Raw genomic sequence first — 12,558 nt, 5'->3', positions numbered from 1 at the left:
GAGGGGAAGGAGCTGTAAAACTATCAGGAACAGCCAGATGTTGGAGGCAAAGCATCATCAGACTCTAGAACCTGGGCCTAGGTGAGTAAGAGGCATTAACAGAAACAAAGAACACAGAAGGAAGAGTACAAAGAACTGGAAATATGAATGAGAGAAATCACTATTAACACTATTTAATGCAATTTAAAAGGACAAGAAGTAATGCTCTCAAGACAAATGTTCCATGACCAAGACTTTGTTCTGAAAAAAGAAACCTGGGCAAATGGTCTTAAAACTATTTTGTGAAAAAATCTTGAGAAACTAAAGAGGATTGCTTTCTGAAGTTCTACAATTTATTAAGGGCAAAGGAAAAAGTCACTATGACACTTAGTACGATGGCCACAAACCTGAGCTAGGCTCAGGATAGTTCCAAATGCTCACCATGGCCCAATAAAATAAGTAAAGAATTAAATTTGGCACGATGGCGCACACCTGTAGTCCCAGCTACTCAGGAGGCTGAGGCAAAGGAGGATCACTTGAGCCTGGGAGCTCCACGCTGCAGTGAGCTATGATCATGCCACTGTACTCCAGCCTGGGCGATAGATAACAGAGCAAGACTCTGTCTCTAAAAAAAAAAAGGAAAGGAAAAGGAAAAGGGAAGGAAAGGAAGCAAAAATTGGTGCAGTCTAAAAATTATAATAACAGATAGCTTTCATATATTGTCTCAAAAATATCTGATTGCTTGGTTCTCACTTAATTTATCTGACTGTTTTCATCCTAATCTTCCAAGAGCCATTGTTTGGCCCCCGGGAGAAGTTCAGGGATGAGAAGCAATGAGAGAAGAACCATTTGGAGTCGGAGGCAGAGACCAGGGAGGCTGGTGGCGCACTGAGAACCAAAAACAAACAGCTCTGTATTTAGCTTAGTTTGGGATCTTGTGGGAATCATATAGATGGAGATTAAAACATCAGCTTTATCGCAATTACTAATCTCAAGTGACCGGATGGTGCCTGGAAACGATGCCACATGTCCTGTGCACTGGCTCTCCTCCTCTCCTGACGACCATTTCGTATCTTCTCCATTCTCCTCAAGCTGCCAACACCTCCTTGACCATCTTCAGTGTCAGTGATCAGGTTGCTTCCTGTTTCCTGAGAGCTCTGATGAGATCTCATCTCCCCGTTTCTCCACCTCTGGGCACACAGAATCCACAGACAGTTCTCTGTGGAAGAACTGTCCATCTCGCAGGTACAGCCACTCCCTCTACCTGGGCACCAGACTGGCCCTGGCAATTCTCCATTCTCTTTCCTCCGCCTTACATGAATTAATACATGTGTACAGTGCTTAGATTGTGCTTGGCACATAGTAAATAAACACTATATGTATTATTGTTACTAATAATGTCAATTATTCCCACCTATTAGATCTTTCCTGACTACATAAAACCTAGTGTCATTTCTCCCAATTTAAAAAACAAGACCAAACCTCTCAATTCCATTCCATGTCTCCTGTCAGCTACTGCTCAATTTCTCCCCTTTTCAATAACGCTTCTCTCAGAAACATTTCCACTTCAGTCTCCTTTGTCCCAATCTTTCTCTCTTGAGCCCAGACAGGCACTGATCCTCATCACTCCACTGCTGTCAGTGCTTGCCAAGGACACCAATGACCCCCACGTTGGCTCAGCCTTCATCTTAGTCACTCACCCTAGGTTTGATGGAGTTGATTATTTCCCCTCCTTCATTTGTTTTCTTCCCCTGTCTTGAACAACACGACCTCACCAGCTGGGTATCTTCACCCTTTCTCTTGGTCCCTCTTAGCTCTCTGACCATTTTAAGATGGACAGTTTATGGCTCAGTGTCCAAGTCTCTCTGCTATCTACACTTGCTCTCTTGCTGAGTTCATTTAGTCTCATGGCTTTAACCATCTGCTTTATACTGACAAGCCCCAAGTTTATATTTCTAGCCTGGAGATCTCCTTGAACTTGAGATATACATACCTACCTACCGGCTCAATATCTCCACTCAGATTAATTTGCACTGCAAATGTGTCCAAAACTGAGTTCCTGACTGCTTTCCTCAAATATGTGCCTCTTGCAGCCTTCCCCATTTGTGCTGGTGGTGATTCCAATCCTGCTAGTTGCTCAGGCCCCAAACCCTGGAGTCATCCGTAACTTCCTTTTCTCTTTCAGCTCACATCTAATCCATCAACAAATCTTGTTTACCCTACTTTCAAAATATTTCCAGAATCTGACCTCTTCTTGTCATGGCCACTGCTCCACCTCTGGCCCAAGCCAGCAGTACCTCCACCTGGACTGTAAACTGTCACCTCCTAATTGCTCTGCTGCTTCTGCCTGGCCTCACTGCAGTCAATTCTAACACGCTAGCCACACTGATCCTAAGCAAGTCAGATCGCATCAATCCTCTGCGCAAGACCTTCCCATGGTTCCCACCTAAGAGTAAAAGCCAAGGTCCTTACAAGAACTAGAAGATTCTTAAAAGGAACTGTAAGACCTGGTGCCCTGCTATCTCTCTGAGCTCCTGTTCTCCTGTGCTCCTCCCCGCCTGTTCCAGGCACTCTGGCTTCTTGCTGTTCCTTAAACACCCAGGCACACTCCCACTGCAGACCACTACCTGTGCTGGTTGTTTCCTCCTGGAATGTTCTTTCTCCAAACATCTGCATAAACTAACCCCTTACGTCTTTTAGGTGTGTACTCAATGCTGCCCCCTTAACAAGGCCTTTCCTCACCCACCTTTGTAAAATTGCACTCTGCCTGACATTTCCTCTACCCTTTTCCACTTCACCTCCCCACAAAGATACTCACCCAACTCTAACATTCTATATATTTTACTTTTTAATTTTATTTCTTATCTATTTCCCTCTTCAAAAATTTAAGTTTCACAAGGCAAGGACTTTTTTGCCTGTCTGTTCACTGTTGTATCCTCATCATCAAGAGCAATGCCTAGCATTTAATAGGCTAATAAACCAATACTCAATACTTTTGAATAGATTAAATCAATGAATGACCATGAACTGGAGAATGTGGCTTAATGTACAGTTACAACTGTGCACTATAGTAAGTTCCTCCCAAAGTTATACAGCTCCAGCCCCAAGACAGGTAGGCATCCTCCTTCTAGAGCCTTCTCTAGAAAGCTCAGGACTCAGATAAGCAGGGAATTCATCTATCCTGAAGACAGGCCCCTCTAAAAGAGATGCGTTTAGCATGGGGCTCTTCTCAGCCCCAACCATCAAACACCCTTTCCTCCCTTGGTGTGGCCCCTTCCCTTCCCCTACTCTACTTCCACATTTTCTGAGGGAGAGTTGGAAAAAGAAGGATTCCCATAGCCTCCTGGGGAATGAATGTTCAGTTCTTTCCCTCAACGGAACTTGAAGAGTAAGAGGGAAGTATTTCTCTATCCCAGCACTCCTTGGCATCTTAGTCCATTAACTCATTCTGCTTAACATGGTAACTACAAGAAAGTACTCTGAATGAGGCAGAAGACCCAGAAATGAAAAAACAAGGGGCTGGGTGAGCAAGCTTAGTTCCTCCTCCCAGCTCTCCAGCAGGCGAGGGCTCTGCTTCTGGGAGGAGCGAGAGTGGTAAGCATTATGCTCATCCCTGCCAGAAACCATCTCACCGGAAATAGAGGCTGAAGGGGTTGGGATGAATGAGTCAGAAAAGTATTCACTGCTAAGTGAATATGTGTCCTGCAGACAGAGCTGACCTAGAAATGAGTAATCCCAAGAACACTAGATTAACATCTTCCTATGAAGGTCTAAAGGTTAATTTGATTAAACTGATTATTTAATTAAAAGGTAACATTTCTTTATGATACATTTTATATATACATTAACCTTCTGAATTGAAAAATGATAGTATGGCTATTCTATTAGTAACAATAGAAACAAAGAAAGTTTTTCTCCCAAGTGGTACTGTTTTGCTGCCAGGATATTATGGAAATGATATATCTACCAGAAGTAGAGACATTATTTTTAATTAAAGTCATTCAGAGATTGAGCCAGAGGCTATCTAGGTTGCATGCTATTCTGCTCCAGTAAAATGTCATTATTAAAAAAAAATTAAATGGGTCAATAAAGTCTGAGCTCTACATTCTGGAAAAAATTACAGCTTCCTAATTATGTCAAACTAACAAAGTTTCAGAGATCTGAAGGCAATATTTCTACACATATTCTTTCAAGTCTATGATATATTGCATATAAAATGTTCCTGGAAGCGGGCTGAGGCCACTATGTTGCATCAGGAGGGAAGAGGAGTGACAAAGAAAGGCTGTAAGCAAGAGCCCACCACCTTTGGGAGGCACTACTTGATGGGAGACAATAAGCGTAGCCTTCTTCCATCTGGAGAAAATGTGGGGCACTGGGGGGATGCTTATTCCCAAGTCCCTGTGTTTCTATGTGAACCTACGTCCCCAGAGTGATACCTCCTCCCTCTGCCAGAAGGCACTGGGCATGCATCTAGCATGGCACAGGGCATGCACCTCTCTCTTCTGTCTTTGGGATGTGCCTACTTATAGACAGCAGACGTTCTGCTGTTTCTCTCTCATACACTGCACAGGGGCCTGCCCTGATGTCTGTGCTCCAGAGACTGTGACTGTTCAGTGGCACTAAAAGCTGAGTGAGTCTGTCTAATTCAGAAGCAGAGTGTCAGCAAGGCCACCCACCTGGAGACTTGTGCTCTGTCTGTCAACCTAGATTTTACCAATGACAAAACTGGCAAGATGTCGGTGTTCATGTAGATCCAACTCCTGCTTCCTGAGTCTGTCTGTCTCCCTCCCCATCCCTCCCACCTACCTCTGGCAGGAAACAGAGGTGGGTTTTGTTTCGTTCAACAACCACCCCACCACCACCACCTTCCACGGCATCACAGGTCAAATAGGATTCCAGCTCAATTTATCAAGGGACTCCTGTGTGCCAGGAACTCTCCCACACGTCTCATTTAATCCTCATGAGGACATCATCCACATTTTATACAAAAGAAACCAAGCACAGTGATTAAGTGAGTTGTACATACTTACATGACTAATATATGGCAGAACTGGACCTTAGGTGTGACTGACCCCAAAGCCCGTGCTTTTTCAAAGGGACCAATATAAAGGTAGGAGTGGAGTTCAGAGTATAGGAGTTGGCAACGAATAGCTGGCAACAGGAACCATTAGTTCTGTCTGATGATCAAAGAGGGGTTAAGTGATATGCTTACGGCACACAGCTAGTAAGTAGCAGAGCTGGGACTAGACCCCTCCGATTCCAGTCCTTACTTCCAGCATTTGCTGCCATCACAGCTAGGAAAGGGGAGAGTTTAGGTCCTGCACCTACTGTACTGAGAGACAGCAGTCCGTGCTGCAGCAGTCTGGGAGCGCTGAAAAGCAGTTTGTAGGAGCCTTGCTCCACTGTTTGAGGACAACTGCCTTAATATCACTATTACAATAAAAAACTTAAAACTACTGCAAAGTTATAGAAGGGCACCCTGATACAATTGCATTGTTTTATATTTTTTTGCTTTGTATTTCAATTATGTTGTCTTCTTCGAACTCTAAACTACTTCATGAGTGATTATCACTTCCGCTGTTGGCTCTGTAAACTTTTGCTGAAAAAGACCAGATAATAAATATATTGGACTTTGTAGGCCTTATAGCCTGTCACAGCTACTCAGCTCTTCTGTTGTGGTACAAAAGCAGCCAGAGGCAATATATAAATGAACGGGTGTGATTGTGTGCCCCTAAAATTTCATTATGGACACTGAAATTTGAATATCATATAATTTTCACATGTGATAAATATTTTTTCCCTAATATTTAAAAATGTACATTTAAAAATATATAAATCTGCATGTCGTAGAATTCGTCTATATGCCCAGCTACTCAGGAGGCTGAGGTAGGAAGATGGCTTGGGCACAGGAGTTTGAGGCCAGCCTGGGCAACAGAGTGAGACAGTATCTCTAAAACAATTTTTAGCTAACAGGCTATACAAAAATAAGCAATAGGTTGGATTTGGCCCATAGGCTATAGTTTGCTGACCTCTGGTTTAGAAGCAGACACCGAGTTTCACAGATTAAATGGCTTTCTCAGATTCATATGGCTTATAAGGAATGGCTTGAACCAAACAACATTCAAAGCATTCACCTTGCTGGATGTTTCTTCCAGACAAAGGGAAGTGAACAACAGATTTATTTCTATGAAAGATCTCCATAAGCACATCTTTAACCAAAGTTGTCAAATACTACAGAAAGGAGTTGGAAATTGATAGGTATATATCAGTTTTATAAACTTTTCCAAAATCATGGTAGCTTTCATTTCTACTGCCTACCAAATTAGTATTTCATACGCATATATGCCTTTAGAAATAAAATATACACTGCCACCTAGTGTTAACCAATAATTTTAACTGAGAACTTAAAAATAAGGTTTTCTTGGTACTAAGCATCAGAATAATTATTTTAGTATATTCCAAAATAATACAAATGAAACACACTTAAAAGTATAAAACTGCCTCTCATGTTAAGTATAAGCAGACAATGCATCAGGGATTAAAATTCACTTGGGTTATTTTTCTCTGTTGAATAATTTATGTGAACCTTTTCCATTTTTGCATATATTGACAAAGTTCTTTAAAAAGTTGAGGATTTCTTTTATATTCTTAACTTTGTGAGAGGAAGGCTTCTGAAATATAAACACCCCTTATTTTATAAAGATGAGATCCCAAAAAGATGCTCCTAATTTCATCTCTGTCAAATCTAACTTTTCCATTAATTTACATAATACATTTGAAAATGTGTACTGTAGCAAAACACCATCCTAAAGCCAGGTGTGAATGGAGCTGAGGGAAGACCAGAAGACAAGATGGCTAGACTGCAATGTGCATGTGTCTGTGGACAGCTGGACTGTTCCAAAAACCACTTTGGAAGTTTTGGTCAAAATGCTTTCTATCTTTTTAAAAATCAAACCCTCTTTTCGAATGGTATTTTAGATGGCATTCCTTCATCTGTTCAATAAATATTTATAAGTGAGAAACTGTTTTTTTCATCTCAGCATGTTTCACAATAGGGCAGACACTGTCTTCAGTTTTACAATAGGACAGACACTGTCTTCAATCCTTTTGCATTTGAATTTCCTTCCTTCCTTTTTACCTAGGTAACTCCTATTCTTTCAGACCTCAGCTCAAGTGTCACTTCTTCAAGGATACTTTCCCTGACAAGGCTAAATTCCTCAAAAGCTACTTGTACTCTATTTCTGCTGTACCTGTCACATCTGCAGTGTTAACCTGTTTGCATGAATCCCTTAACAGCTCCATGACTCCATGAAGGCAAGGACGACCGTGTTTGCCATTGCTCACTATTTTATACTCTACGTCTAGCATGGTGTATAGCACATGGTAGGCACTCAATAATGTCTGCAGAATGAATGAACTGATGAGTGAATCAGCTGATCAAACTTTGGCATTGTGAAACATGCAGAGATGAGTAAGATGGTTTCTCATTTCAAGAAACCTAATGGAAGAGATTACAGACAAATAACTACTGTACCAGGCACATCTGAGAAATATCATAAGAAAAGCACAGAAAAAGAGCTATCAGAGTTCAAAGGCAGGAGAGACAGCTTTTAGATAGGAAGGCAGGGCCAGGACAGCCTCTACGAGAAGGTGGTGGTGGGAAGTGGGTCTTTTAGAATGGAAGCATGTGAACATGTGACATGTACAGATTGGAGTCAAGAGCAACAGGCCAAGCAGACAGTGTGATTAGAGGCCTAGAGGCGGAAAAAATGTTTGTTCTGAATGCAGCTACAGGGCACGTGAAGGGGGAGAGAGGATGGAAGAGTGGATGAGGTTAGTGAAAAGTCTTGCTTATCTAAGAAGTATAGATGGGTCATATCCTGCAGTCAGAGAAGGGATCTGAAGAAGGGAACCATGTGATCATATCCACGGTGACAAGGACAGGATGACAGCTGTGCCTTTAAGACAGATGCGGAGGGGAAGCGACAAGGAGCAGGGAGTTGAGAACCAAAAGATCAGGCAAGTGACAAAGACTGCATGACATCCTCTCCAGGGAAGGAAGGAGTGGGCAAAAGTGGTGTGTGGAGACTGTGCTGCTTGCATGCACTGGGCAGGCAGGACAGTGACAACAGGGAACTAAGGGTACCTGTGGTTCATGGCGTGCACTGAGGAACTGTTGGCATAGTGGTGAGAGAGAGAACTGTGACAATGTATAGGAGCGTGTGGTGGGGAAGGGCGTGGACTCCACGGTCAGACCACCGAGCCCTGGCTCAGCAGCTCACCAGCTGTGTCTTCAGTAGGTTACTTCATCTCTACACTCCATTTCCTACTGTCACACAGGCTTAATAGCAGTGTCTTCCTCATGTGGCTGGTGTGAGGACCAATTAAGATAAAATATTAATTAGTGCTTATCAGAGTACCTAACATGGAGAAGGCCTTCAAGATGGACAGAGAAGGGGGTGGGTAGACAAGTAATGATGGATAGAAATTTTTTTCTAAGCACAGTCGGGACAAATAAGACAAAAGGGTCCCAAACACAATACAGGAGTTCTTATGGGGGTAGATGAAGGACAAAGAGGCAACACGAGGAGTGTGTGAGGAGCCAAGAGATGAATGGAGGTTAAGGGAGCAAGAAATTCCAAGAAATTCATGGTGATCAATAGGGCAAAGGCTGGAGCAAAGAAGAAGAGCTGAGAAGGCCACGCATGCTCCCTGGCATTGTCATTAGAGAAAGACAAGTGTGACACACAGTGAGATACACTTGTACACTTTCTTATCATGGTTAAAATGAAAGAATAGCCACACCAAATGCTAGCAAGGATGTGAAGCAACTGAAGGAGTATAAAACAGTAAAACTGCTTTGAAAAATTGATTGGTAGTTTAGTTTAAAGCTAGGCACACACCTACTATATGTATGACCTGGCAATTTCACTTCTAGGTACTTATTCAAGGGAAATGAATACATATGTCCACAAAAGGACTTGTAGAGACACTACTCATAGCAGCTTTACTCATGGTAGCCCTAAACTGGAAACAACCCAATATTCTCTATTTGATAAATGGATAAGCATATGGTGATAATTTCACACAATGGAATATTATAAATAATAAACAAAGCAAAAAAAGTAACAAACTACTGTACACACAACAACATGGAAGAACCTCAAAAAGATGTCTAGTGAAAGAAGGTAGACACACAGGAGTGTGTACTATATGATTCCATATATATTCAGGTTTGAGGAAAAGGTACTGGATTTGGTGATTAGGAAGTGACAGATGAGCTCCAGGAGAAAAGTTTCAGAAGTGAAGGAACCTGAGCCAGCCCTGACATGATGAGGGAAGAGTGACTTAGGGTGAAGCAAAGGGTGGTGTACCAGGGGTCAGCAAACCACAGTCCGCTGGCCAAATCTAGCCCACAGGCCTGGTTTCTGGGAGAACTAAGAATGATTTTTACATTTTTGAAGGTTGTAAACAAAACAAAACAAAAGCATATGTGATAGAAACCATATAGGGCCCACAAGGCCTGAAGTATTTGCTATCTGGCTCTTTCAGAAAGTTGGCTGGTCCTGAAGCGAAACAAAGACGGGGATAAGTGCCTGTGGCTTGAGAAGGAAGCAAGGTCAGTGTAAACGCGGACAGGAAGAGGAGAAAAGAGCCTGATGATCAAGAAGATTAGACGTGAATCACAAATATTTTAGAAGCAGTGGGAGTGGTGAGATAAAGGACACAGAAAGACAGTTATCTTTAAAAACAGAAGAGAAAGATTTCTCTACAACAGGTATAAAGAAGGAAGGATGAGGTGAGGAGGGACCTGAGAGAGATCCTAACAGAGTTTCCAAACTTCACAGAAGAGGCCACGAGGGCATCTCAAGGGGCCTGTACTGACCACTCTGTAAAAACCACAAGCCTTCCCCACACTCCAATCCCTGTCACCTTGTTCTATTCTTTCTTTTTTTCATAGGACCTATCACCTAATGCACCCTTGTCTTTGCCAGCCTACTAGAATGCAAGAAGCATGAGGGCAGGAATATTTGTCCATTTTACTCCCTGATGTGCCCTCAGCATCTAGAAGAGTGCTGGGCACAGAACAGGCATTCGACAAATCTCTGGTGAATAAAAGAGCTTAATGTGCAGAGTGAGGGTGTTGGGCTGGAACAGGGGCTCTCAATGTCAGCACTACCTACACTTTGGGCCAGAGGGTTCCTTGCTGTGGACAGTTGTTTTGCACATTATAGGAGGTTTTGCGCACCCCTGGTCTCTGGCAGTAGCACTCCTTTGCCCAGTTGGGACACAGAAAAATATCTTCAGATATTGCCAAATGCCCCTGGGGTGCAAAATCACCATGGTTGAGAACCACTGGGCTAGTCATGGACTTTAGGACTGTAAGTGAATCAATCATTCACGTAGCAACTACTTTCTGAGTGCCAAATATGGGTGAGGCACTATGGAAACAAGATGAAAAGCTGACAAGGTTCCTGACCTCATGAAACTTAACAGCCTGGTGACAAAGACAGATAATAAACTATAAACTATTATTATTAATTATAAATTATGATCACTGGTATGAAGAAAATATATAGGGTGGAGAAAAAAAACTAACTAACAGAAGAGATCTAATTTATAAAGGGTAGTCAGAGAAGGCCTCTTGGTAGAAGGAATATTAAAGTTGAAGCTTTAAGTCTGAAAAGGAGATTGCCATGGGAGGAGGAAGAAAAGCACACGCCTGAGCTCTAAAGCTGAAAAGAGCACAGTACCTTCCAGGAAGGCTGGCATGTCTGCAGCGTGATGACAGTGAGGTTTGCAATGAGCCCAGGGAAGAAGGCAGGGGCCAGATCGTGAGTGGTGAGACCATAGTACAGAGGCTGGTGTTAATGCTAACTGCAATGGGGTATTAGTGGTGGGTTTACTCAGGTGGTGGCATAATCCAGTTGATATTTTAAAAAGACTCAGGCTACTGAGTAGAAACTGGACTGAGTTTTCCATGAGGAATGTCCCCATGAGTTACATTAGGGGATGAATAAGAAGATTCATCAAAAGTACCCTAAGGGTCTGGGCATAGTGGCTCATGCCTGTAATCTTAGCACTCTGGGAGGCCAAATCAGGAGGATCGCTTGAGCTCAGGAGTTGAGACCAGCCTGAACAAAAGCGAGATTCTGTCTCTACTAAAAATAGAAAACATTATCTGGGCATGGTGGCATGCGCCTGTAATCGCAGCTACTTGGGAGGCTGAGGTAGGAGGATCATTGGAGTCCAGGAGTTTGAGGTTGCAGTGAGCTAGACTGATGCCACGGCACTCACCCAGGCCACAGAGTGAGACTCTGTCTCAAAAAAAAAAAAAGTGCCCTAAGAAATGAAGGCCATGCCAAAGCAGGCTTGTGGCTGTCTCCAACAGGTGCCAAAAGGCCTGGAAGGACAGAAGGAGATGACCATCAGAACTAAGGACTGGGAATTGGCAAGGAAGACATGACCTAGTGACATGTGACATGAGGATGAGGACTGAAAAATGCTCATGAGAACATCACCACCACAACAAAACTGGTGTCACAGGCTGAGACAATGAAATATGGGCAAAAACAGCCTAGCAGAGCCATGAAAACTTTATTTCTCCACAAATTCAGATGATACACTTATATGTGTCCCTGGCTTCATACACTACTCTAGTAAGTATTCATGAAGTGAACTTCATTTGATAGGAAATAATAGTACACAGAGAGGTACAAACAGACTAGAAGATATTGCTGTTGTGATACCATGACTTTGAAGACACAGAGTACTCTTCCACTGCCAAACTGATCTTCCCCATTACAACTCCAAGTTATTAAGTAAAAAGTAAGGACAAAAAGCTCAGAAGGAATATAGGCATAGAACAGAACACAGCCACCAAAGTCGTGGTAAAAAATGTACACTTACCTATAAGCATTAATATAATCTTTCCTGTGTTCCAGAAGAAAATCTCTCAGTTTGCCAATGTGAGATATCTAAAATTAAAAAAGAAAGCAATCAGTTTATATAGATAGATATGTTATACTCATGTAATGAATTTTAAGTTAATAGAGAATGGAATGCAGGTTGCAGAAGATTTTGAAGCTACAAACTGAGCAACTTTAGTTTTAAACTCTTGCATAGTCACCAATTTGTTAACATTGCTGGGCCTTGGTCTGTTATTGATGGCTCCTTCACCACTGATTATCCTGATCTATGACATTATGAATAGATGATCCCTAAAGAACTTAGAGATTAAATGAGATAATGCATGTCTGGTAATTACACAGGACATGTCCAATAAGGTCAATTCCTTTCTTTATGTGTCTTACATAAAAAATTTTACAGATAAGTATTCCTTCTTCCTTGTGTTCTAGGGGATGGATTCTAAGGCTGAAGCCATCAGCTTTATAAACAGGGAACATGCAGAGCAGCAGAGTTAAAAAAAAATTTAGGAAGCAATTGAGTTATCCCTACACAGCAAATTCCCATCTTCCCTATGGCCTGCATCCATGGATGAGCACAAAGAATCTGAAGACACAGGTACAAAGCACTGTACTCATGATGGCTCATTCCTAGTACAATAAAACCCTATTC

The 12,558-nt window shown here is 42.3% G+C and overlaps 1 protein-coding gene across 2 annotated transcripts in view; it reads right to left on the bottom strand.

Annotated features, from left to right (window-relative positions):
• Window positions 1–12,558, bottom strand: part of STX18 (syntaxin 18) — a 129,872-nt gene that overhangs the window by 37,604 nt on the left and 79,710 nt on the right. For both annotated transcript variants that reach the window (XM_012739700.3, XM_075992958.1), the window contains one exon: window positions 11,890–11,957. In XM_012739700.3, coding sequence (XP_012595154.1) covers window positions 11,890–11,957 — 68 coding nt within the window. The remainder of the gene's footprint in view (window positions 1–11,889; window positions 11,958–12,558) is intronic.

The sequence above is a fragment of the Microcebus murinus genome, chromosome 16 (assembly GCF_040939455.1).
Source record: "Microcebus murinus isolate Inina chromosome 16, M.murinus_Inina_mat1.0, whole genome shotgun sequence".
In the NCBI taxonomy this organism is placed as follows: domain Eukaryota; kingdom Metazoa; phylum Chordata; class Mammalia; order Primates; family Cheirogaleidae; genus Microcebus; species Microcebus murinus.
The sequence above is the reverse complement of the archived record's forward strand: the minus strand, read 5'-3'. Positions and strand labels throughout refer to the sequence as shown.